This window comes from Chelmon rostratus, chromosome 15 (assembly GCF_017976325.1).
Source record: "Chelmon rostratus isolate fCheRos1 chromosome 15, fCheRos1.pri, whole genome shotgun sequence".
Classification (NCBI taxonomy): domain Eukaryota; kingdom Metazoa; phylum Chordata; class Actinopteri; order Chaetodontiformes; family Chaetodontidae; genus Chelmon; species Chelmon rostratus.
In genome coordinates this window covers 10,032,094-10,057,427 of record NC_055672.1, presented here as the reverse complement: position 1 = coordinate 10,057,427, position 25,334 = coordinate 10,032,094, and the positions used below count along the sequence as shown (strand labels likewise).

Below are 25,334 nucleotides of genomic sequence, written 5' to 3'. Positions count from 1 at the left end.
GCAGTAACTAGTGGATGTTATTAAAAGAACTTAAGCTTGTGTTTCTCCGCTGAGACTCAATGTAGCTGGTCAGGAATCACGTTTTGACCTCATATTAGACAGATGTTGCTGTGAGTGGAAGAAAGAGTGACATTTGCAGCAGTGATGGTACAAAAGTGGCACAGCATACTTTCCCAGATGTATGACTCTATCACAGCCATGCCGGATCACAGTGACCACACCCAGGTCTCGTGCAACACGCTGTTAAATCAGAAGAAATAAGCCCGGACAGTCAGCCATGAGACAGGAACACTTGTGACCAATTAGTGCACGGAGCAGAGGAGGGAAGGGCCGGCATCCCAGCGGGCCGCCACTAAATAGACAGGCTGTCATCAAGACCGGGCTCTGAGACGCTCAATGAATTCTCACATGTCCGCTGCCCGTCTGTAGTCCAGCCACACACACACACACACTAACAACACCTCCCAGCTCCTGTAAAGCTGAGAGGTCGTCCCAGCACAGCTTCCTAACATCCCAACACGACGGGAGCAGAGGATCCATTCCACTAGATCCCCCCCAATAAGCTGCTCAATTGTCCAAAAGGGTATTGCAAGGGTACCCCCCCTTCTGTGTGCATGTGTTTGATTGTGTATGAGTTTGGGAGGGGTAGCTTAGAGTTCAGTCCTTGTTGACCATATGTCTGCACTGCAGGGAGTTGGGGGGGGGGGGGCTACAATCTGCCAAGGATTTTAAGAATGCCAATAATTTATAAATAGGCCCGTGTTCTCTGGTTGAAGGGTTAAGTGCAGCCCCTGTCCTGGGACGGCCCCAGCGGGACGGCTATATGAGACCCTACAGCCAAAGTTCTCATGAAACTAACGCGTCCCTCTTCCTTTGCTCTCACCCTCTTGTCCCCCTCCCAACTTCTACCTGCCAGGGCTTGGAGAAACTTTGAGAAGCTCTGTGGGAGAGTTCTGCCCGTCCTTGGCCCTGGTTCCGGTCCTGGACTTGCCTGACTCCCAGATCCTCCACCTGTCCTGCTGGCTCAATTTATAGAAACACAGCCAGAGTGAACAGCCAGACCCGGGTCCTCTGCAGCACTGGAATTCAGTGGGGCTTTTGTGGAGGCGCGACCCTTACAGCCCCGACACCTAATGACTTACAACCCGTCAGTGAGTGTGGAAAAGAAAAAGTGCGTAACTGCTCGTGAATTTTGACTACTCATCACTGCCGATTGTTTAAATGCGAAGCTGTGTCTGACTCTGAGTGATTTTGATGATGTGCGGTTGTGAGGATGTGTTTATTCCGTGTCACATCCCAGAACCTAGGCCAATAATTCACTTTGTCCTCTGCTTGAGTTGCATACCGCAGCAGCTGTTATTCTGCCCCGGAGATGAGTCTTATGGACCTTCTGTAAGCTAAAGCTGCATACCAGAGGACCGGAGACCATAGTCTACAAAAGGAGACACCAGCAACATCTCATCCCATGAGGCAATAAACTGTATCCCCTGATATCCCACTGTTTCTGGAGGAATTTCTCTCAGCACGCAAGCTAACACCCCTCATAAAGGCCTAGCGCCACCGCTAACACCATCTGTTCAGTTGTAAACCTATAGATTTACTGTGTGAGGGCTTTGCGGCGGTGTCTAATGTGCGCGGATGAGGTGACTGTGTTTCTCCCTCTCATGCTCAATGGGATTCAAGGTGTGTTATTATTGTGTAATAGGCAATCAGCGCAGAGCACCTGAAAAGATTAAGCCTCTTTATGTTTTCTATTGATTCTAAGGCAACCTGGTTAATAGGAGAGGGACACTACAACACACAGCTGCAGGGCAGGTGTGTGTTCTGTGTGTGTGTGTGCGTGTGTGTTTTGGGGGTGTCAATGGACACAGGGTGATGTTGTGGGAAGAAAATAACACTATTAACCATTGCTCCTGGAACATTTCTTTTCTCAAAGATCATGAACCGTATTGATGATCTGAGTTGGAATGCATCTTCACTCCGGCTATTCTCCTCATCGCGCTTCTGTGATGGCGGCAGAGTTGAGTGGACTATTGATCTTCACCCACTGCGATGTTGTTTTGATTGTTGTTATCAAAAATTGAACAATAGAGGCGGCCAATAGAGCCTGAAGATTTTTATTGAGGGTTGAAAAACACAAACAAGCAATTATTTATGAGAGCGCGCCAACTCATGCCCCATAAATATACAGTGCGTGTTAATGTTCACCTGTTTGGTTTCAGAGGGCCCTACCAGGGGGACAGTTTTGAATGATGCAGCTGTCCAATAAGCACTAAGATATGGGCGCTTTTTAATAAAACACTTTTATTATGTGCTTCTACACCTCAGTCATGTAAACACCCATACATTTCATGCACAAATTTTTGATTATAGTTCACCGTTTTCAGCGAATGTTGCTGTTAGACGATTTGGCAATGGAACAAATAGCCTAATTTTTGTAGAAGACATCCCTCCGAGAGTGTTTTCTTTGTCAAATTACTTGTTTATTGTTTGTCTTTTTTTTTTATTTCTGAATGCATGTAATAGTCTGAATGCCAAACAGTGCACTGTCAAACATGACTGTCCTGAATAAGCATGTATATTCAGCAGTGTTACCTGATAAATGGTTTACAAATAATTTGAGCAATGAAAATGAAGTAATGACACACAATGGAAGTGTATTAGTTTGAATTTTATTATTAAAATTCCACATTTGCGAGCCATTTCTTTGTTGAGTTTTGAATCCATTTGCCTTCCCCCTTTGTGGAACAACAGTTAAATGAGCTCATATGCAGCAAATACCATTCAAACACAAGAGTCAGCACTTAAGTAAACACAGAGGAGCCGTGCCACTAAAATTCAGCGGATGACAAACACTTGTCGATCAGCGCTGTGAACACAACGTTCTGTCTTTCAGCTTGCGTGTTTTCACAGACACGGGCAAAGCCACAAGTATATCGTCACACCCTCATCATAGCCAACGTGATGGCTTATGGCAGGCACATTTCTTTGTGTCTTTTCCGCTGCCTTTCCTCACACAATGAATAAAGACAGGGTGACATTTAGTTTTCTCATGTGTTTTGTCAAATGTACATTTTCTACCAAGCTGAACCACTCTGCAAACAAACTGTCTGTTGTGGCTAACATTGTCCTTTGTGCGCAGTGTGCCAGCCTGCGGCCCTTGTCATTGTGGCCTTGCACATGGACTTTAACTGTGTGTTTCTTCCTCCAGGCTAACCAGGCTGATGTGTGTGACTCTCTCTCCCCGTAGCAGTGGGCTACAGTAGGGGAGCTTAGCTCAGGAGCGGCCTCGCTGCACGAGACGCCTCCTGACATTGTGGTCTGTTTGCCTCAGTGACTGCGGTTTTGTTTGGTTTCATGTTCGAATCCTTTTTGTCTCATAATGCATTGTTTTCTCCCTCTGACGTATTGTGAAAGGATGTCTTTATGGTCACAGCACTGATTTAATGAAACTTGTTCTATCTGTTGAACTGGCGAGCTGTCACATGCTATTGAGTGGTGTTTGCTGCCCTCTTGTGGTCTTTCTAAAAACTGCAATTTAAGAAGAGCTTTAAATTGTTTTGTACAATATCTCCTCTTATGTACTGAATGCCACATTTTATGAATTAAGCCAAGACGCATTAGAACTATAGACATTTTACATTCATCTTTCTACAAAGATATATCTTGGAATAACTTCTTCAAGTATGTAGCGTTCTGAGTGAAGTCATTAAAATACTGAATTCTTTTCCAAACATTTTTTAACATTGACATTTTCACTATTTTAATTTATTTTATTTTATTTTTTTTTGTATTTTGAATTAATGGAGGTCTGTGCATCTTACCTGTGTTATATATGATTCTTACGGTCAAATAATTCAGCTATGTATATGGTATCATAAAGGATCTTGAATTAAAAAAAGCTGTAAACATGATTTGATATTTTTCTGTGCACATCTGTCTTTCCTCTGCTTTCTGTGCAGTGCAGTGGTTTGTGTATAATGCTCTGACACAGGCCTTCTCCACAGAAGACATTTCTACATGCCACAGCTCTGCTGTAAATAATAAAAGTAATGATGGCTTTGGCTCACTATCAAGAACACAGCCATTGCATTGTTAATGTCATTAGTTGAAAAGTAAGCAGATTTTGATCAATTCTTGATCGTTCAGCTCAGCTCAATTTTCAGGTTAGACTTAAATATTTGGACTCGTCATGGAAGGTGAACTGATGGCTACACCCCAGGTAGTTGTGACAATGTACTTGTGCCCTGGCACTGTGACACCTTAATGCAATGCACCTATTAACGGTATAACCTGTGTCTGATAGAGCTGTCATGGACTGTGCATGAAGGGGGTAGCCAAAGTAGAAACCCCACCCTCACATATACCTTTAATTCTGTCATCCACATTCCTAGAAAATAGATATCAACAAACACTAAGGCTAAAACCATAGAAAAAGAAGTACATCCAACAGGGTTTGAAAACCTGTGGTTACCCCGCCTTGGTCTTGCTAGACTAAACAAGGTTGACAGACCAAACCTCAGACCAAAAACCTAAATCTACACAAAACACAAAATTATACTGTCATCTATCTGTTATCCTTGAAACGAATCGCAGAATTTGTGCAAAACGTATCATTCTTACATTTTTTTGAACCTGCCAAAAACACTGAGGCATTATAAGCATAACCATATAATATAGCATAACTCAGAATTGTTAATCCATTTACAGAATTAGTGATAAAGGTTTGGGGAGCTAAATAAACATATAATAAATGAAGAGTGAGCAAGGCCATACACAAAGAAACCCTCAATTAACACGAGAAGGGGTCTGCAAACCCACCTGTCTGCTGCTTACAACATACAACTTACTTTTGGAGCCTTCTAAACAGGTGAGTGTATGCATTGTGTGTATAATTAGTCTACTTTTTACTCGACACACACCATATGCTGCATATTTATTCATGCAGTGATGAGAGAATGAAAAATATGTGGTCTTTGATGAAAATCACTTGAGAGATGAATGTGACTCTATATGCAGTCCTCATTAATAGAAGGGACCTTACACCCTCTGTGCGTCTTGAGAACAAGTTACAACAAAACTCTGCTATAAAATATTTTGGACCCCACAGCACACAAAAACAAAAACGTTTTTATTTTGCTAATTGATTCAACATGTGTGTTGACCCTGTTGTGAGCAACAAATGAAATTGACTGTTTTATAGTCAACGCTCATTGGTTCCTAGAGTATTTATGATACTTTGCTATTGGTATGCTTAGCATCATCATAGCATAATTGTGTAATTTCACAAAAAAATAAATATCACGAAAATAACACCCATGGCATTAGGTCTCCTCACATCTGCAGGTACGCCGCGGATAGGAACCGAAAGTCTTTGTTTCCAGTCGTACTTTTTTTTTTGAGGGACGCAACTGGTCGTTGCCAGGCTGACGTCAGAAATTGTTTCATCGTTAGCAAGAAAGCTAACGAGGCAAAGATATTGGACAACTTAAATGAATACATCAGCTGTAATAGGACTTCAGACGTCTATTGTAAGTACTTGTGAGTCATACTTTTGTTTGCCAGTTCCGACGTTTGCTGGAAACTCTGGCTATGTTGCTAACGTCATTGTCAAATGCCTGTGTTAATAGCGAATAATAACAGTCCTATGAATGGAAATTATTATACTGTTTTGCCAGTAATATGTAGTAAATATTGTACAGTCAGGAACATAATGAGACATACATTTTTATGTCAATCATAGCGGGATTAGTCGCTTTTAGTAATGAAATCACTTGTTTATTGTTGTCAGTTGCACTGATGGGAATTTCTCCATGCTAGTTTTAAGCTGTAATGTCATGTGCTTTTCCTCTAGGTCTGGTGAGAGGATCACCAATCTGGGATAAAAAAAAATCACTAAGGTGTCCATTTAAAAATGCATCAGTGTCCTGTTTGTCCAAAAGCTTTCTCTTCGCCATATAAACTTCAGAGACATTATGTCATCCATACTGGCCAGAAGCCTTTCATCTGCAGAATGTGTGGGAAAGCCTTCACACAGTCTGAGCATTTAAAAACACACTTACAGAAAGTCCATCATTCGAGGCTTCCAACAGACCGTCTGAGGGATGGCAGTTTTACTCATAATCACCAGCCGAATGGTGATAAACCAGCTGCAGGGATTAACACGCATGTCAGTAGTAATTACACTTCAGTGTCATCGACTGTGACGTCCTCTGTGGCCTCCCAGTGGAAGTGGGAAATTGGGACTCACAAAAATTTTCTTCCTTCCTCTGAGATTAAAAATCCACCAAAAAGTATGCCACATGCAAATGATGGCGTGACCCAGAACAGTATTTCAAATGTTGTTTATTCAAAACCTCAGAAGCAAGTTGATTCTACAAATGCAGACACATATGTATGCAATGCCCATGATGGATATACCTGCAAAATTTGCTTGAAGTCATTTACTTCATCCCTTCACCTTTGGATTCACTCACCAGTTCATAACAAAGCAAAAACAATTGAGAGGGGCCAAGACTTAGGCCAGACTTTCTCTAAAAAGGCCCCTTCGAAGGTGCAGTCACAAGAACTCAGCACCAGCGCAAGCAAAATCACTTTGCAGCACCAGTGTTCAAAATGTCTCAAAACCTTTGCTTCACCATCCAAATTGCAACGGCATTTTCTCATTCACACAGGGCAGAAACCCTACTTGTGTATGATCTGCTGCAAGGCCTTCAGGCAAAAGGTACACTTGAAATCCCACTTAAGTACTGCAAACAAATGTTCACTTGCTGCAAGCACTGAAAGGAAAAAACAGAGGTTTTGTGAGGGCAGAAAAACCTCAGGTCTGCAGCCTCAGTCATCACTTCAACAACAACCCATCAGCCATTGCACTCCTGTGAATTCCTCTGTGGAGATGGAGCTCCAGTGTAAAATAAGTGTGAATGCTGTGCAGGACCTGAGCAAGACCGAAATCAAGTTGGATGCAGATATAAAACCAGAGCCAATTTTAAATACAAGTGGTCAACGCCAGAGTATTTGCCATAAGCCTGAAGAACAAGGGCAGCAACACTTAACACAGCATGGCTTGAAACCATTCCAGTGTGTGATCTGCAACAGATCGTTTCGGTTGGAAAGTAATTTAATGCGTCATCGTGAAATTCATAGGAACCAAAAAGAACTGGAACGTCCTACCACTGCACAACAGAGTAATAATGTGAAAATGTCTGATTCTGGAGCAATAAAACATTTACCTGCTGAGCCCAGTCATGCAGATCTCATTGACTTGAACGTCATTGTTAAACCAGACACATGGAGTGAAAATTGCAGTAATCACAATGAGTCTCTTCCTCCAGACTCTGAGTTAATTACATCAGCAGAACAGCATAGGGAAACCTGCCATTCCACCTGCAAGCAGCAGAGAATTAACACTTTGCATCAGTGCCGTACATGCTTAAAATGTTTTCCATTTGTTTCAAAACTTCAGAGGCACATGAGGACTCATACTGGACAAAGGCCCTTTCACTGTGAGATGTGCGGGAAGAGTTTTCGTCAGAAAACACACCTGAGGGTCCACTGTCGCACTCACCTGTGGTCTCGATATCACAAACAACGATCGCTGTATATTAGTCGACCACCTTCTTGCTTAGGTGGATTTAACACAAGGACTGCAGCAGACGTATCAGTTCAGGAAATACGTAAGAAGGACTTCGAGACACGTCCCGGCAGTGATGTAGTCTCTGTGAAACACCTGGATCCGGCCCCTTCTGCAGTGTCTGCTCAAACTGACAACAGAGAATCGGATAGATTGTTGCCACATGCCTCAAAGAAAAACAAAGTGCACTTCAGAAAGGTTTCCAGAGTGACTGTGAAAAGTACACAGACTGCGAAATTGATGCAAAATCCAGGCAACTTTCAACACAAGTGCTCCCAGTGTTTAAAGTGTTTTCCGAATGCCTCTAAACTACAAAGGCATGAGCTGGTACACACAGGCCTGAAACCATTTCAGTGTCTTACGTGTGGGAAAGCGTTTAGGCAAGCTCCACATCTCAAAACCCACGAAAGAACTCATCGTGAGAGGAAACCATCCAAGCCGGTCAATCAACAATCAACAGCAAACTTTAAAAGTAACATAACTTGTCAAAAAAGGAAACCTCACACATGCCCAATATGCCTCAAGAATTTTGTTTTTCCATATAAGCTCAAGAGGCACATGGTCACTCACTCTGGGATAAGGCCATACAAATGCAACTTGTGCAGCAAAACCTTCACACAGCGTGGTCATCTGAACCTTCACGAGCACAGATGCAGACAGGATAACAGGGTTTCACAGTATATTCAAGGAGAAACGATAAATACCAACTGTGTCCAGGTTAAATGCACTGAAAACCTTGATTGTACAGATTTGAATGTGGATGCAAGAAGAGGACAGCCGGAGCCACATTACACCAGTGTTGATCATTATTCAGTCACTGATGGAGATTTATCTAATTGCTTAGAGGCAATAGGCGCTGAATGGCTGACAGTGCCACAAGTAAGTTCACAAGAGGAGAATAATGAATGGAGAAAAAAGCAGAGAAACAGTTATAATCAGGCTACAGACCATTATAGTTATTCATTTCCTTCTGAACTTGCCTTTGAAATAAATAAGCTTGTCCAAAACCAAAACATGGTAGCTCCACCTTTGTCACATCAGTATGAGGGCAATGCACATAATGTGGAAGTACCATGTCAGCCTAGAGTAGTTTCAGCCATTTCAGATTGCAACAAGCTGCCCAGTGATGAACTTGTGAGTTCTGTGGTCGAGAATCAAATGCAGCCAGATAATAACTGGTGTGAGCCACTCACTGTGTTTGAATGTGACAAGTACACGGCAAGTTTTAAGAGCAAAACCGATCGTAAGCGACGTATTTGTTCAACTAAAGTCCAACCTAAAATGACCCAGAAGAATCGTTGTAACATTTGCCTCAAATATTTTGTGTCTCCCTCGAAACTTAAAAGGCATTATCTTATCCACACAGGTCAGAGGCCTTTTAGGTGTGATATCTGTGGCAAAACGTTCACTCAGTCAACGCATGTCAGAACACACAGGCTGACTCATTGATAATCGAAATGTCATGTTTGTTTTTATGTGTTAAATGATGTTAATGATTATCATTTGTAATTAATATGATGTTTGTGTATACTGTATGTATACAAAGTTTGTAATAGTTACGATAATAATGTGAACTTCTACATTTTTGAAATATTTTCAGTATTTCGTAAATTAAACATTTCATGTCATTTCATAGTGCCTCTTGTTAATTTGGCCGGGCCGTACATTTAAGATAAGATAAGATAGGATAAGACTTTATTAATCCCTTGCTGGGGAAATTTTGGTGTTACAGGCAGCAAGCCATAGTTGCAGGAATAACGAGAGAATAAAAAATACAAAATAAAAAACCTGACAATATCTTTTTATACAAAAAGACTATAAAAAAATGTATTACCAGTGAAAAAAAATGAAAAACTGCACATAGTGGGTATGGATAAACTAAGTACAGTGTTGCACTATTGCACAGTAGATAAAATATATCTGTATCACAGTAGGAAACAAACTGTGTGTATGTGGACACAGTGGTACATTAGACAATACTGGAGTTGAACACTGACAGCTGTTGATATGAAGGACCTGTACATCTTATGTACATCTGTACATAATTGATATGAACATTTGCTAGAAATTGATATTTTATAATGATTTTTATTACTTAAGTTACAACTTTTTTAGTTGTTTTTGATAAATATGAACTCTTTCACAATAGGAACCGAAAACATACGTTTGTTCTTGGGGACGATTTCAGGGACGTACCCATTCAGGAAGTCAGTCGCACACAGCGCGTTTTGGTTGTGTACATGCGTAAGCAACTGTCCAGCCGGCGGCAATAACACTCATGGTAAAATAAACTTAAAGGTTCGTGATTTTATTTTTTATTTGAGACGGCATGGGGCTAACAGTAACGTTATCATCCAAAATGCTATCTGAGTCAGCTCCTAACTGTTAAGTGCTGCTAATTAGCTTAGCTCACTTGATATTGTGAAACAGCTAACGTTAACGTTTACTACTGTTAACGTACTACTTAACGGCGCGGTATTAATAATAATATATTAAATTATAGCACCGATATGACGATTGCTAAAGTATCTGCAGGTATTTGAGTAGTTATAGTGTTTAGAATTGCTCACACTTTACCAATTAACTTAACCTGCTTAAGTTTTCAACCTTGCTAGCTAACTTTCTCAGCACTGTTGTTGCGTGTAGTGGCCTCATATTTTTCAGGCATGAGCTCAGTACAAATAGCTAAATTCATATCCAGTTTGTGTTAATGAGTAGCTGTGGTTACTTTCATTTAGTACCTTATTTTCGTTTTTTTTCTTTCAGTCATCATCGTAGCTTCTTGAGATGGCCACCGTGGAGAAAGAAACCCCCGCTAAAAAGGCTGCAGCGCCTTCTGTGTCTCAGATTAATGCAGAATATGTCACACAGGTAATCGTTGTACATGTATGATTAGTTACACTACACATGTGGTCCGGCATTGTGTGTTGAAGTGCTGTTTTTATGTCCAAGACAGAAAGATTGTCTCCCCACCTGCAGTCGGTTTTATAAAGTTTTATGTGAATGATCAAATAAATCTGTTATGTGAACCTGAATTGTACTTGCAAAGAAGTTAAACTTGTCATGTAATCCTACTATATGTAAAAAGTAGTTATATGTGGGGTGGGCAGATGGGAGGAGTGTACCTGTGACATTATCTTCAGTCTAGGTTGGAGAGTTTTCTCTTCTCCAAATGGTTTGCTATTTGGTATTAAATCAGAAGATAACATGTCCACCAACCTAAAAACCTGAAAAGTATATACCTTGTTGAACTTCAGAGTTTTCCACCAGTACACCACCCAGTAATGCAGCATCTGTACCAGCTTCTGTGTTGCTTAATGAACTTTTGGATGTGCAACCTGCCTTTTTTACGACTATTTCTTATTTCTTGTTCCAGTTGGCAAATAAATATTGGGCTCCTCATGCAAAGAATAAACTACCATTTGACCCAAAGGTGAGTTACATGCATCACTGCATCTTAGATGATGAAGATGTTATTTGGGGTCTAGGAAATTGTGATGAGCACATTTCACTTTTTTTTTTTATGACATTTTCTAGACTTAACAATCGATTAATTGTGAAAATAATCAACAGATTAATCGATAATGAAAACAATTGTTAGTTGCAGCCCTAGTGTCAACAGTTACAAGTAAGTTGCAAACACACATTCTTAATATCTGTATTTTTCATAGTGGCAGTCACATGTGTTTTAGTTCTAACAAAAATGTATCTTAATCATTTAGATTAAGGGTGAAGAGGTGTTAAGTGTTGCTTTCACTAATTAGTGGACACCTCCTAAACACAAACGTCATGTTTTTATAGGTGCCTTGTGTGTTTGCTTCAACTCCTCAGAATTTTAACATTTTTTGCTCTTGGTTTAGGTCATGGAAGATGTTTATGAAAAAGAGATTCTCAAGTCCAAGTAAGTAAATATATAGCACATTTGAGTTAAATTGCAGTGTTTACTACAATGAATGCATTTTTTATTTTTTTTATCTTTTGTCTTCTTTCCTGTATGTTTTCAGATTTGCCATCAGAAAAATTATGTTGCTTGAGTTCAGGTGGGATATTTCACTTCTTCTCATTCCCGCTTTTTGTTAAAAGTGACAATTCAACTTGGTGATTAGTTATTCATACATTATTGTCTCATCTTTCAGCCAGTATCTTGAGAACTACCTGTGGGTGAACTACACTGCCGAGGTGTCCAGCAATGCCTACCTCATGTCCATTTGTTGCATCGTCAATGAGAAATTCAGAGAGAATGTCCCAGCTTGGGAGGTAAGAAATGCTAAACCTCATCAAAGTTTAGACTAAATGTCCTTGCTTGGTGAGCCCAGCTTAGGAATAACATCCAAGATACTTTAAGACTGTTCTTCATCATCTCTACTGTTACCATTCAAACTGGTGGCTTTCTATAACACCATTATATCTTTTGATGTGTATCAGGTGTTCAAGAAGGAGCCAGGCCATTTCCCGTTCTTCTTCAAATGTGTGATGGAAGCTGTTTTGGCAGGCGATGAAGCTGGCCTCACTCTGAAGGAACAAACTGTGCTGCTGGTCTTCCTGGACCACTGTTTCAACAGTCTGGTACGTACCACTACTCTGATATCCATATGTCACTTTGAGAATGCTATGAGTCTTATGCTGCTGTATGTAGGTTCAGTGACAATGCTTGTTTTGATTTCTTATATTTTGATTACAATATTCACAAGATTTAAACTAAGATGATTTCTTTAGTCAACACAGATTTATGTAAAAATTTGTCTATTGCATTTCATAGTACCATGAAAGCAAAGAACAGCCGTGGTAATACGAACCACCCAGTCAGCATTATTGTTGCTTTTTAAAATTTCACATTCTTTATATCATCAACTCAGGGTTACTAGACTTGGCAAGTGTGTTCATTGGTGTACGTCTAGATAACAAGATCATTAGGATGCTGAGAAGCCTGAGCTCACAAATACAGTTAAATATGATTACTGATTACTTACTTCACTGTGGTATATTCACTTGCTGTGTCAAGGGACAGATAACCACAGTTTGTCAAGTAGAGCCTGATCAAGTACACACACACACACACAAACACAATTTTTATGCAATGATCCCTCACATTTGGTTGAAAACACTTGTGACAGAGTTCCATAATGGTGGCAGGATATTTAACAGTTTAAAAATAAACTCTAATGTCCAAAATGACTTGAGAGCACTGAAACAGTATACTTAACTGGGAATTTAATAATTAGATTTTTTTCTGCATTATGTTCTGTTTAAAAAAAAGAAGGAAAAAGGTTTAGTGTTGCAATTATTTGTAATGTCCACTGGGTGGCAGTAATAGACTGAGCAGAACAACTTGGGTCAGCTCCCACCCATCTGTATCCTCTACAGCCGCATTAAACCACAGGGAAGCACTGCAGATGTCTCACTTTAAAAATCTGCTGCGATAGCCTCCTGCACTTTGATTGTATCCTATAAAGGCCTCTAAATATTTTAGTTGCACACTTTTATTATGGGCTGATGTATAATAAAAATCTGTCATACACACTACATTTTGACAGCTCTCTCTCTTTTTCTCTTTCCCTCTCTGTGCACCTCCCTCTCAGGAGGTAGATTTGATCAGAGAGCAGGTGCAGCAGCTCATCTCTCTGCCTATGTGGATGTGCCTCCTACCAGTAAGACATCTACCTATTACCCTAATGAAGTTTTTCTGGTGGCTATTGGCACACACCAGTAATGATGCTGTTTGATAATTTCATAAAAAAGAATTGCCACCTTGCTATGACACTTGTTCTGAGGTAAAGTTGGCTGTTTGCTGATCTGTTTCTGTCATGTTTGCAGTCCAGACTCCAACATGAACTGAGGAAAGTTCCAAAGCTGCAGAAGTTTTGGAATCTAATCAAGAAGAAATTTGAAAAGATGGATGCTGACGCCGCTGAGCAGTAATTTTATTTTCTATGCTTTCGTGTTCAGATCTGTACAGACTAGGAAATTATGTTTTGTGTCCTCTGGGCTTCTAAGCTATTTCTGATTTGCTTTCTTTGTGTCATCCCCAGGGCAAAAAAAGAGAGGACCTTTCTCTCAGCTCTAATTAAAAAGTTTCTCGGAGTTCTGATGTCAATTCCTCCATCAGGTAAACGAGAAAAAATACACTTATTTCCCTTGGGGTTTCAGAGTGGTGTTGTGTACATCTGCTACCACGTGGAATTCCTTCAGCAAGAAGAATGCCCATTAGATTTTGGTCCTATTTCAATAAAAGAGGTGCATCCCTTGTGTGGATTTCTACCTCCTAGTATTGAGTAAAATTAATCATCTGAATGACTCTCCCGGTGACCTTGGTCCCAAAGCTGGTCTTTGCATGTGGTCTCTCTACTCAGTATGATTAATGTACTTCAGGTTTTATAAAGCTTGCAAAGTGTCAGTGGTCACATCTCTTCAGTCCAGGGCCATATTACCAGAAACACAATACTGCCCTTTCTCATCACTGTTTCAGTCGCACTATTCCCTCCTTTCTTTCTGAGTCGTGCAGCCGCCGAAGGAGCATGTGCTCCAGCTGCCATACAGCCACCGGCACTGACTACTATGTTGTAATGCAGAACGACACAGAGGCCCCCCACCTGAATGCTAAAAACAGAACATGTGTATTTGTGTGTTTAGGTAGAATTCAAAGCTGACAGAGTAGATTACAGTCTAAAGCCCAGCAGGATCCACATCACTCTAATGCTTGCTGCATGCCTCAACTTTAAGTGTACACACACACACACACACACACATACACACCAACACCAACATGCTTAATGAGGGCTGAGGTCCCAGCATGCTACTGCGCTGGCAACGCAGTATCTCATAGTGAGGCTCACACACTCAGCATGGCAGCTCGGTGTTGTCTACATGCGTTTGCTGTCCTCATATCCTTGGTGATGTGTACACAACCTCCTTTCCACTGCTTCATCTCGTTCCCTGTCTTTTGTGGCCTTGTATGTTCTTACAATCATGTCTGCTCGTCTGTCAGATTGCGTTTGTCATTGACAACACGTGTTACCTGATCTGAAGTGAAGTGCTAACTTCCATGATTTCCTCCTTCCCTTTCCATAGCTCTCGTATCCATGGACAGAGTACATTACTGCGAGAGATTCATTGAACTCATGATTGATTTGGAGGTAAGACACACCATTTGCCATTTATACTCCCCAGATTGGATTGCTTTATTTGAAATTTACAGTGCAAGATGATGCACTACACAACACAACACAGACTAGTTGGACGCTCATTTCCACTGTGTATGCACACTAGAAGAATATAGGGCTACAGTATATTTGCTTAATCATGGTGTCCTGATGAAGGAAACAGTGTAGACCTCTGTTTCTGCACAGCTCTTTGCCTTTTGTCCTTTACATTTACACCTAAGTCGGGCCACCAGACAGTGGATAAATGTTGAGTCTCAGCTCCACCCAATGTGTCTCTGTCATTGCTGTTTGCAAAGCTGTGCAGTACTTGAAATAGTGGTCTTTAATTGGGGTATAAAACAGGTTATATTCAGCCTGATGGCTTTTGATATCTAGTGTAAGGTGTAGAGCAGGCATGTCCAAACTATTCCATAAAGGGCCGTGTGGCTGCAGGTTTTTGTTCCAACCAAGGAGGAGCACACCAGGCCAACCAATCAACATCAAGGGATCATTAGTTATCAGCTGAAGACTGAGATCAGCTGATTAATTGATTCCAGCCTGGTGTGCTCCTCCTTGGTTGGAACGAAAACCTGCAGCCACACGGCCCTTTATGGAATAGTTTGGACATGGCTGGTGTAGAGTAATGTGCAATGTCTTACTTTTAGTTTTTAATTCTGCTGTGTGCCACTACCTGCATATTTTCCAAAAAAATGTAAATATAAATATATAAAAAATATAAATTTAAAAACACTACCCAAAAATCTGGATGAAAATCAAATTGAACTGTTTGTCTTGTCTAGTCGCTGCTTAGACTGGCCAATGTGCAGCTCAGATGTGGGAACAATCCTCTTGTGCATTTAGATCATCAATGTTTGTTTAAGCCACGTCACTGTCTTTAAAGGGTGTCTCCTACAGCACCACAGAGAGCAATTGTCTTTGCTGCTGGAGTTGTTGTGCAGTGGAGTTTATTTTTTCAGCCACCTCAGTTACACAGTAAGACTTGGCATTTTTCAGGGTGATGAAATAACTCATAAAGTTGAGGAACCTTTATGAACTCTCCTCATACTGGTTCATTTAAAAGACTTCATTCGAGAACATAGAATTTGACAGTTTTTTAGGGAGGCAGCCTTGCTAGTGCTGTTGTCTATCTGTTGTGAAGACACGGTGTCACAGAAGATTGTTGCTCTTGCTGCCTGTGCAGATCTCCCGTTACTAGCCAGGGAGTTCAATAGATTTCATCTGGCTGCCTGCTGACAGGCCGGCCTTGCTGTTCCTGGCAGCGGCTAGTGGCCGGCCAGCTGACGGTCTCTAGAGACATCTTCTGTCCTTCGGTGCTATCCTTTTACAAAGCCTCAGTTGCTTGAAATCCATACTTCCCCTCTCTGATCACGACCTGAAAATGAATGCAGGGGAAAAAAGATCCTTGTTTTCAGGCCTGTTTCATGCTGTCTGTCAGGACTGTGTTGAGATCAAAGATGGCTGTTGGATAAAAAGGTATCTATCCTCCCAGTGTTAAGGTATCACTTGCTGCACCTGCTGCCTTTGAAGAGCAGATTTCAATGAAGAAAATAATAGTTCATCCTCATTTTGTGTTCTGGAGTTCAGTATTCCATGTCATATTAAATCTCACAATGCAGTTTTTCTGGGTAATTCTTCTTTTTCAAACTTAATAATGTGATAGATTTAGCTCCCCTTTTGTTGTCATTCTCCCACTCACGCTGTCAGATTATCAGCATGTTCAGTATCTCTTTCTTATATTCCTACCAGAGCTGCTCTGTTATCTCATTTTGACAGGGTTCCTCTGTACTTACCTTGTTTGTGTGCTACAACAAGCAAATAAATAATGAGTATAGAAGTAGCTGAGCCAGTTTCGTATGTTTCAAAAATAACCTCAAGACAAGAAAAGACCATGGATCAATAGGATGTGTGGATAATCATAGTCCAGATGCTGGGAAATGTGGTTGTTGAGTCAATCGATTATTTTGACCCCTGAGAGGTCGGTTCATACAATACCTAATTCTTTTTTTCCATGATGGAGAGAAATCAGACTCGTTATGTTTACGTAGTTATTTTTTTTCTGCAAATCCAGCAAATTTGACTTATCTGTCTTGAATTGTTTCAGTCATGTCAAATAGAATTTCCCTCTACGTTTTTAAGTACATTCCAGTTACATACAGCTGTTGTGTCAGTCAGGTGTTTTAGCCACACAGGAAGCATGTAGCCCAGTGTTGTAAACATGGTGTCCTGTGTGTCCAGGCCCTGTTGCCCACCAGGCGTTGGTTCAATACTGTGTTGGATGACTCTCACTTGGTGGTCAGCTGCCACCTGTCCAGCCTCACCCAGAGAGAGAAGGAGGGACACCTCTTCTGCCAGGTACAACACACTAGCAAACACAAGGACCTATAAATGATTGTATGCATGCACACTGCCATCTAAATCACCTCTGCTTTCATTTTAGCATTCATTTGTAGAAGTAACTTGTATCGTCTCATCTCTGTAGTTGCTGGACATGCTGAAGTTCTACACAGGTTTTGAGATCAATGACCAGACGGGAAACGCCCTGACAGAGAAGGAGATGACCACTCTGCACTATGACAGAATCACCTCCCTGCAGGTAAGAACTGTACACAAAGAGGGATGGGCAGACCTGCAGTGGCATATCTCAGCCATGTGCTTTGGCTCAGGTGGTGTTTTTAACTAAAAGTGCTCAGAATTTTCTTCATTGAGCTTCAGTACATGTGGTGGGAGACTAACATGAATATGAAAATGATACTGCCAGGTGCCAAATCTCATTTTCATAGTTTTGATAATAGATGTAAGGATCTTCTCTTTTTTTACTATGTTTTTCTGTAATTACATATGAGTCGCTTATGCTAGCAAGGCAAAGTAGTATATGCAATGACGAGTAATGTGCTTTTATTGTGATGGTGTTTATTTGAACATCAGTCTGAATGTTTTGTTCTGTGCTTTCTGTTTTGCAGAGGGCAGCTTTTGCTCATTTCCCAGAGTTGCAAGACTTTGCTCTGTCCACTGTAGCAGCAGTAGACACTCGAGAATCCTTGACCAAACACTTTGGGCATCTCAGGTAACTCAAAACATCCAGAATGAATCATGAACAACGCAGCTTGTCAGTGCACAGATGGAGGGATGTGGTGGGAGGGTATGCATGATTGGACAGTGAACTGTTAATGTTAAAATCCTGTACCACCAGAGTGTTATTTTAGCTAACAGAACTAATGCGCACATGTACTGCATATCTACCTTGAGGTGGCTCACCCCGTTTGTCTTTTACCATTCTGCCTCACGTCTAAGTACTTACTGCGCTGTCGGTGGCAAACGCTCGCATAGAAAGAAGCCCTCCAGCATTTCATCAGCACATATACAGATCTGTCATTTTTATTGAGGTTTATCTGATCAAAACATACAAGCCCCAATTAAAGTACAGGAACACGTGCAGACTACCAATCTTAGCCCTGTGTTGCAGTGCAGCATCAACACCAACGTTGCTGCCTGACTTCCCTGCTAAATGGCAGCTAGTGAGCCCTTGAACAGGCAGCTGGAACCAGCCAGAGAGCGCGGCACGCCTCATTAATTTAATCGATTTGCAGTGGCTTGAGAATAAACTCTTTGAACAGCTGTGTTTGTCAGATCATATTAGCTTGCCAAAGAGCCAAAAAGCACCCTTGCTTTGATGAACTGGCCTGTGTGTGGGTTTTTTTTAACTTGTCCGCATGCGTGAAGGGGAGTGAAAAGACAACGATTTCTTGGTAATTTGTAATTACTTCAGGGTTTCTAACCTTTCTTGGCATTTGATATCTTAATAACATGTTTAAATGTTTTATTCAGGCTTCTAGAAGGTCTTTAAACCATATTTTGGCTCTATAACACACTCACAATACGTAACTGATTACTTATTTGTTTGTACAGTATGTCTTTATTTGTCATGATTGCTCAGAGGTGCTGTGTTTGAACAATACAAATTTGCTCTTTGCAGTCAATGTTTGTATATCCGTCACCTCTTTTTAACTTCCGTAGTGGATTATAAATGCTTAAGACCCACTCTGAGTTTCTTTGAGTCAGGCAGAGGGTTTTGAGCCGAGCTGAGCTGAATCAGGTAAAGACTTAGCTGAACCATTTCATGTATTTCTAGAAGCTCTGCTCCTTTTCCCAGAATTAGGGTTTTGAATATAGCAGGAACTGCATTGTTCCCTGCTCCACAACTGTCACCAAAGCAGCTCCTGGGTAACTCCAAATATGCCGATCAGATTTAACGAGGCACTTTTCATCCAAACGACTCACGCTAATGCCAGTTTATTCCAGCTGCACTACCCACGGGCTAAGCTCCCAGTCACCCGCCGCTCTGAATTTATCCGCTAAGTCCCCCAAACACACAAACGCAGCATTATTGCATAGCCTGCTCACACATGTACACACCCATTTTCTCGCACGCGCACACACACACAGACAGTTCTTTCAGTTACATAAAACGTGTTGAGTGTCATTTCAGGCCAGAAAAATTGACTACAAGATCAAAGAGTATGTCTCACTTTGAAATGCTTGCAAAAATTGAAGCGAGTCATCACTACTGGAAATGTCAAAATAATTGGTGTAATTAGGTCTGTGGATTAGTTCTTCGGTATGGGCCTGTCATTGGAAGGGAGTGTTTAGATTTTATTGATTCCACTTCTCATTGAATTCTGGTTGAATCCATGAAAGCTATTTGTTGTAGGTTTTTTTTTTGCTTTCCTTTCTGTTTAATTGAAAAAAAAAAAAAAAAAACAGCTTGTGATGTTGCCACATGTTGTGGTTGTGTGTTCACAAGTGTGTAGCTAGCCGAATGACAGTGCCCTTAACTGACCAGCTAATGTCTTCGGTAATTTGCTCTTTGCTTAAGTGATGAAATTATGCGTCAGCTTAATAAAGTTGTGTGTGTAAAGGCTTACCCAAAATCTGAAGGGCCAAGACAGCCTTCATGCAATAGAGTAAACTTACTGTCGGCTAGTTTCTATTATGTCCCCAGCCTTACCTTACCCTGCCAGTAGCTCAGCTGTCAGTCATGACCTGGTCCAGTCATCTCCATTACTCACAGTGACTTGTTGTGCTGCTGTTATTTTGTTGCTAAGGGAAGGAATGTCCACATGACCTACGCCAGGTCATCCACTGGGCCATCAGACTGCAGAATTGGCAGAATTGCCACCCCACTGCCCAAGCGTGGCATCGCAAGTAGCAGAATATATGCACATACACGAATACAGTCGCTCAGTGCCACGTGTGGCTGTCAAGAGCTGTCACAATGTGTCCAGGCCCTGTCCTTCGTTGTGTACCAGACCCTGCCTCTGTCACCGTGTGTCAGCCTGATTAAAACAGGTCTGTATGCAGAGAGCCACGCCTCAGCTTTCCGAGACGGAGATGAGCTTTGATTTTCATAATCCTGTCGCATCGGTGCGCGCCGGCCCCTTAACACACACATGCTGACAGAGCAAGGGTGCAGTGTCAAAGCAAACAGAAGTATTGCTTTGTGCTGCATTGCTAACAAGCATAAAGAATTTGATAAGGCTGTGTATCTTCACGCATATAGTGGTGTCGCCATTTGAAAAATCTTTCTCAGATGCGAGGTAGTGTCTCAAAAAAGATGTTGGACCTGCACATTTATATATATATATATATATATATATATATGTATGTGTGTGTGTGTGTGTGTAAATAAATAGACATTAGATTGTCCGTGTTAATCTTCACTAAATTACCAAATCATTGTCTTCAGACAGCAGTGAGTTATTATCTGCTTATTGTCATCCCTGCTCTGGATAAGCGCGTCAGCTAAATGTGTCATTTGCAAATGCAAATTTTCTAGCTGACTAACCGCTTGTTTATCTCATCTTTCTCCACAGTCCCAATATGCTCCACCAGGTGGCCTCATATCTGTGTCTGCTGCCAGAGCTGCCTGAAGGGCAAGACACCACCTATGAGAAGGAGTTTCTCCTTGAACTGCTGGTAAGTGCAGTCTTAGCTTTTCTGAAATTGTACATTCAGGCATTTGAGTTTTTAAATGTCTGTGGCATTAACCTGTTTTTTTTTGGGTTGTGGCTTCAGCTCAAGTAAATACCCTGATCAGTCCAAGGAAGGTTGAATCAAGGGCAACTAGACTTGGTTGTAGAAACTTGAAAACGTTTTGCCTCTCATCCAAGGAGCCCTTTCAGTTCTGTGCTGGCCTAGTGGGGAGTCCCAGGTACTTAACCCCTATGGGGCGCTCATAACCATGGCAACCATTGCTGGCTGTGTGAACGACAGTCATTAAGGTTGTCACATGAGGCCAACTGTGAGAAGTTGTTAAATATCCTGGGAAGGGATGAAAGGAAAGCATTGTTCAGCCCTTGAAGAAGCCTCTTGGATGGGAGGCGAGACATTTTCACGTTTCCAAGTCCAGTTGCCATTTATTCAGCTCTCCCTGGATAACCATGACCTAGATGACTGAGTCTTCACAGATACCCTGTTGAGTGTCTTTTATACCAGGCTTCACAGTGGGATGTAATAGATGATGAAGAATAACCTGTTATAGCTGGTGCAGTATAATCTTGGGTGGAAATGCAGACAGGTACCAGTGACATATGGAATGTAAACTGCTAAATGTGATGCTGTTGCTTTTCTGTAGTAGTAGTATTTAATGCCTCAGACATTGGAATTGATTAGATGGAAACTGTTTAGTTGTAGGAGGTAATGAAGTAATACTTCAGGCACTATGTGCTTGTCCGCTGGCAGCATAAAAGCTGCATAATTGGTATTTGTGCACCTCTACAAACAGTGTTGGTGAACAGTTATTTTCCAGAACAATAACTGGCCAGTCAGCGCTACGGCATAATAGGTTTTGTGTTTCTCATTTTAAAGTCATTAATTTAAGCTCTTGACCTTGGAATACATATTGTATCCCCTCTCCACTGCCAGTCCCTGTTGAGTTTGACTTCTAATCCAATTACTGCTTTATGTGGGCATTTGTGTGGCATAGGTTGAATTGAAGGCATTGCTGATGAGATGGAGAGACTATTTTTTTAAGTAGTCTGATTGTGCTCTCTAGTTCCCCTTCCCCTGCTCTTCTAATTTTCATTTTTAAAACCCCTCTAGGCAACTACTGGACCCTTGTCCCGCTAGTCCCCCAATACACACTCATGCATATGCTGTAGACCTCTTCACCAAAGTGGGTGTTTCAAGACTGTCTGGCAGTTATTCATAATTACCCACTCAGACCCTCCCCAGGTCCTCTCCGAGAAGCGATGGAGAAGAGCTGTTTCATAATTATCTGATTAGATTGTTGCAGGAGACAATGTCAGGGGACTCATTTGTGTGCGCCTTAGGTTGCCCCTAACAACCAACATCTTTGACCGTGTCGGTTTAATAGGAGAGGGGCCACAGGACTAGAACGCTGCCACGCGCTAGCAGAACAATCATACTTGCTGCAGAGAACATACTCATGAATATGCTTAGAGAGCAGGAGGTAGTACTGCTGTTGCACCAGTGCCGATATAAGGCTAGTTTAAGCTGTTTACTTCCTCTGGTGGAGCAGATGAGCTGGTTTGTATTCTAAAGCAGATATCACTCCCCTTGACAGAGTAAATTATTTATGTTTGTCTCTAGAGCAGTAAAAATACAATAGTAAAATGACTGAAAATGACTTTGCAAAAAGTCAGTGGGACAGATGGTGGGTTCAAAGATTTGTAAAACAACAAAATAGACAGCCACGCACTAGACTAGAGGCAAGCAATGTTTGACAATATTGTTCAAGCAAATACCTGCCTAGGGTATTGAGTGGTGGATATTAAAGGTGATTTGTTGATTAATCAATTAGTTGATTAACAGATTAAGTGGCAACTATTTTGGTAATTAAGAGTCGGTTAATTTTTCAGGTAAAAATGCCAAACATATGGGATAATTTGATGCTTGTCTTTGTTTTATGTATTGGTAAATTAGATATATTTGGTTTTTGGACTGTTGGTTGCATAAACAAGACATTTGAATATGTCAGTTTTGGCTCTAAGTAAGTATAATGGGGAATTTTCTGACGTGCCATCGACACAACAATTGATAAATGTTGTAAATAAACTAATCAAATAATCCCCCGATTCATTTATAATGAAAGTAATCGTTAGTTGCAGCCCTACCTAGTGTATACATAAGAAAATAACCAGTGATGACATACAGCAACTGCTCAATAGCTTTCCTATGTGTTAAAAATCCAGTCATAATGGCTGCAGGCTTCCTGGTGCTTTTGAATTACTTCCAGATTTCATAAGACCTGATTGCAATCCCTCTAGACATAAATACACTTAAATTCATATGATGTGTTGGTTTGATGATCCAAAATATGTATAAATGTTTAGCCCTTGAAGCATCCGTTGCTTTTATTTATTTCCAAGCACACACGTTAAAACACATTTGCCAGCTAATGTCTAGCACCAGAACTACACTGAGGATGATGAAAGGCTTCAGTTAAACCAGACGTTTACCAAGAGTTATGATGTAACAGGTTTGTCGAGTGACCTGATTTTGTGGAAATGTTTTTTTTCTTTATTCCCTGATCCGTCTTCTAGTAAGAGAGAAGATAAAGATCCTAGACAATGAGCCAAAGGGGCAGCGGGGCACTTGTTCATTAACCCACTTTCTCTCCGTCTGTGTCTTTGTCCTCTCTGTGTCTCCCGCTGTTTGCTACACACACAGGTATCCCGTCATGAGCGCAGAATCTCTCAGATTGAGCAACTTAACCAGATGCCCCTTTATCCAACAGAGAAGATAATCTGGGATGAGAACATCGTCCCGACGGAGTACTACTCAGGCGAAGGTGTGTGTTTGCATGTGTGAACTGTGATTGTGTTTGTCTGTGTTTGTGTGTGTTTGCGTGGGTTTACGCGCACTAGAGCACACACGCTGCTTTCAGTGTCTCGTACATACAAGTATACACCCACACCTTGCATTATCCCTTATCTTAAGGGCACTCATCTGGCACTGAACTGGCACCTCTCTCATGGGGAATCCTCTTTAGTTGGCAAGGACACCTTCAACAACTCGCAAACCACCGATCATTCAAGCAGCATCCCTTAAGCATATTACTCTCTGGCTCTAACAGTAGCCTGGTGTAGATGCTTCAATTTACACAGTTGATATTACAGAGAGAGCTACACAAAAATGTGTCCATTTTGTAATTGCAGAGAAAAATATGCTATATGACCCTTTATTGACTAATTGGAGCATTGTGTGTGTGTGTGTAATTACTCTTACATTTAGATTATTATTCACTCTGTCTCTGTCTATTCATTTGTTTGACTTCTCAGGCTGTCTGGCACTGCCCAAGCTGAATCTCCAGTTCCTGACACTCCACGATTACCTGCTGAGGAACTTTAACCTCTTTCGCCTTGAGTCGACCTATGAGATCAGACAGGACATAGAAGATGTGGTGTGGCGTATGAAACCATGGTGAGATATCCTTAATTCTGAGATTAAAAAAAAAAAAGCTACTTTATCAAGAAAGTCTCATAGTTTTCTTTCTCCAAAAATGAAACTTCTCACATTTAAGGTGTTTGAACATTAATAATATTAATTTATTTTAATGTCACATAGCTATACCACTCTTTGAAACTTCCAGGGTCTGAAGAAATCATTGTTAGTAAACATGGAATAAAAAGTCCTTCCTAAGCTAAAGGCATCAAGACTCACACACACACTCACATTTTCCATATGTGCAGTAAAATGCTTGGAGTGGATACTCAAAAGAAAGTGGTAAATGACTCATCTGCAATAATAAATGTTATAATAAGATTAAAAATAATCATCCTGTTGAACTTAAATGTTCTGTGTTTGAAATAGGATTCTTGTACACACACTGATAAGCATCTATGCGTGCTTTGTCTGCTTAAGTAGAACAAATTTCTCCCATTAACTCTGCTACAGCACACTTTGTTTCTTTACTTCAATGAATGATGATTCTTATCTTCTGTCTACCTCTCACGTGGTCGCATGGAACAATGATAATATTTTATTAAAAGACTGTGACATTTGGTACACCATATTTGGAAATCCATGGCTTAACATAATAAGTGCTCCCATTATGTCAAGCGATGTAGCAACTTGCTTGTTGTTCCTGCAAAAGTAAATAAGTAAGCAGTGGTGCCATGTGCCGCCCTAAATCCAACTGATTTCAATCTTGACAACAGCCCACAGCGCTTGTCTAAGTTCTTGTCGTGTCTGTCCCTTGACACAGGCAATCAGAGTACGGTGGCGTGGTGTTTGGGGGCTGGGCCAGGATGGCTCAGACGATCACCTCTTTTTCCATAGTAGAGGTTGCCAAGCCCAAAATTGGAGAGAGCTGGCCTGCCCGTGTGCGAGCTGATGTCACTGTTAACCTCAATGTACAAGATCATATCAAGCACGAATGGGAAGGTAATGTGTTTGTTTTGGGTTTGTGTGTCTGTCCATCATTTGTAGAACTTATGCTAATCCTGCTGTCTTGCATCCTCTATTTATTTATTTGTTTTACTCACTAGATAATGAGAATGGAAAATTAACAGAAAGTTAAT

General features: G+C 41.1%; 3 protein-coding genes across 7 annotated transcripts in view; all 3 read left to right on the top strand.

Moving 5' to 3' along the window:
• Nucleotides 1–3,778, top strand: part of dph6 (diphthamine biosynthesis 6) — a 56,267-nt gene extending 52,489 nt beyond the window's left edge. For 4 of the 5 annotated variants that reach the window (XM_041953794.1, XM_041953793.1, XM_041953796.1 and 1 more), the window contains one exon: nt 917–3,778. In XM_041953794.1, coding sequence (XP_041809728.1) covers nt 917–1,035 — 119 coding nt within the window. In that variant the 3' untranslated portion in view covers nt 1,036–3,778. The remainder of the gene's footprint in view (nt 1–916) is intronic. The other variant, XR_006007438.1, reaches the window with a different exon arrangement.
• Nucleotides 3,779–5,426: 1,648 nt separating this feature from the next.
• LOC121618743 (zinc finger protein 770-like) lies at nt 5,427–9,082 on the top strand. The gene is made up of 2 exons (XM_041954319.1): nt 5,427–5,531; nt 5,855–9,082. The coding sequence occupies exon 2, from the start codon at nt 5,915–5,917 to the stop codon at nt 9,080–9,082; it is 3,168 nt and encodes a 1,055-aa protein (XP_041810253.1). The 5' UTR covers nt 5,427–5,531; nt 5,855–5,914.
• A 757-nt stretch (nt 9,083–9,839) lies between these two features.
• The window catches only part of aqr (aquarius intron-binding spliceosomal factor), a 48,881-nt gene continuing 33,386 nt past the window's right edge, over nt 9,840–25,334 (top strand). Inside the window, exons 1-18 of the mRNA XM_041953496.1 lie at nt 9,840–9,931; nt 10,400–10,504; nt 11,010–11,066; nt 11,494–11,534; nt 11,638–11,673; nt 11,770–11,890; nt 12,059–12,199; nt 13,213–13,281; nt 13,448–13,548; nt 13,663–13,739; nt 14,702–14,766; nt 17,029–17,145; nt 17,273–17,386; nt 17,754–17,857; nt 20,664–20,766; nt 23,482–23,602; nt 24,093–24,234; nt 25,019–25,197. Of these exons, the coding sequence (XP_041809430.1) occupies nt 10,421–10,504; nt 11,010–11,066; nt 11,494–11,534; nt 11,638–11,673; nt 11,770–11,890; nt 12,059–12,199; nt 13,213–13,281; nt 13,448–13,548; nt 13,663–13,739; nt 14,702–14,766; nt 17,029–17,145; nt 17,273–17,386; nt 17,754–17,857; nt 20,664–20,766; nt 23,482–23,602; nt 24,093–24,234; nt 25,019–25,197 (1,672 nt within the window). The 5' untranslated portion in view covers nt 9,840–9,931; nt 10,400–10,420. The remainder of the gene's footprint in view (nt 9,932–10,399; nt 10,505–11,009; nt 11,067–11,493; nt 11,535–11,637; nt 11,674–11,769; nt 11,891–12,058; nt 12,200–13,212; nt 13,282–13,447; nt 13,549–13,662; nt 13,740–14,701; nt 14,767–17,028; nt 17,146–17,272; nt 17,387–17,753; nt 17,858–20,663; nt 20,767–23,481; nt 23,603–24,092; nt 24,235–25,018; nt 25,198–25,334) is intronic.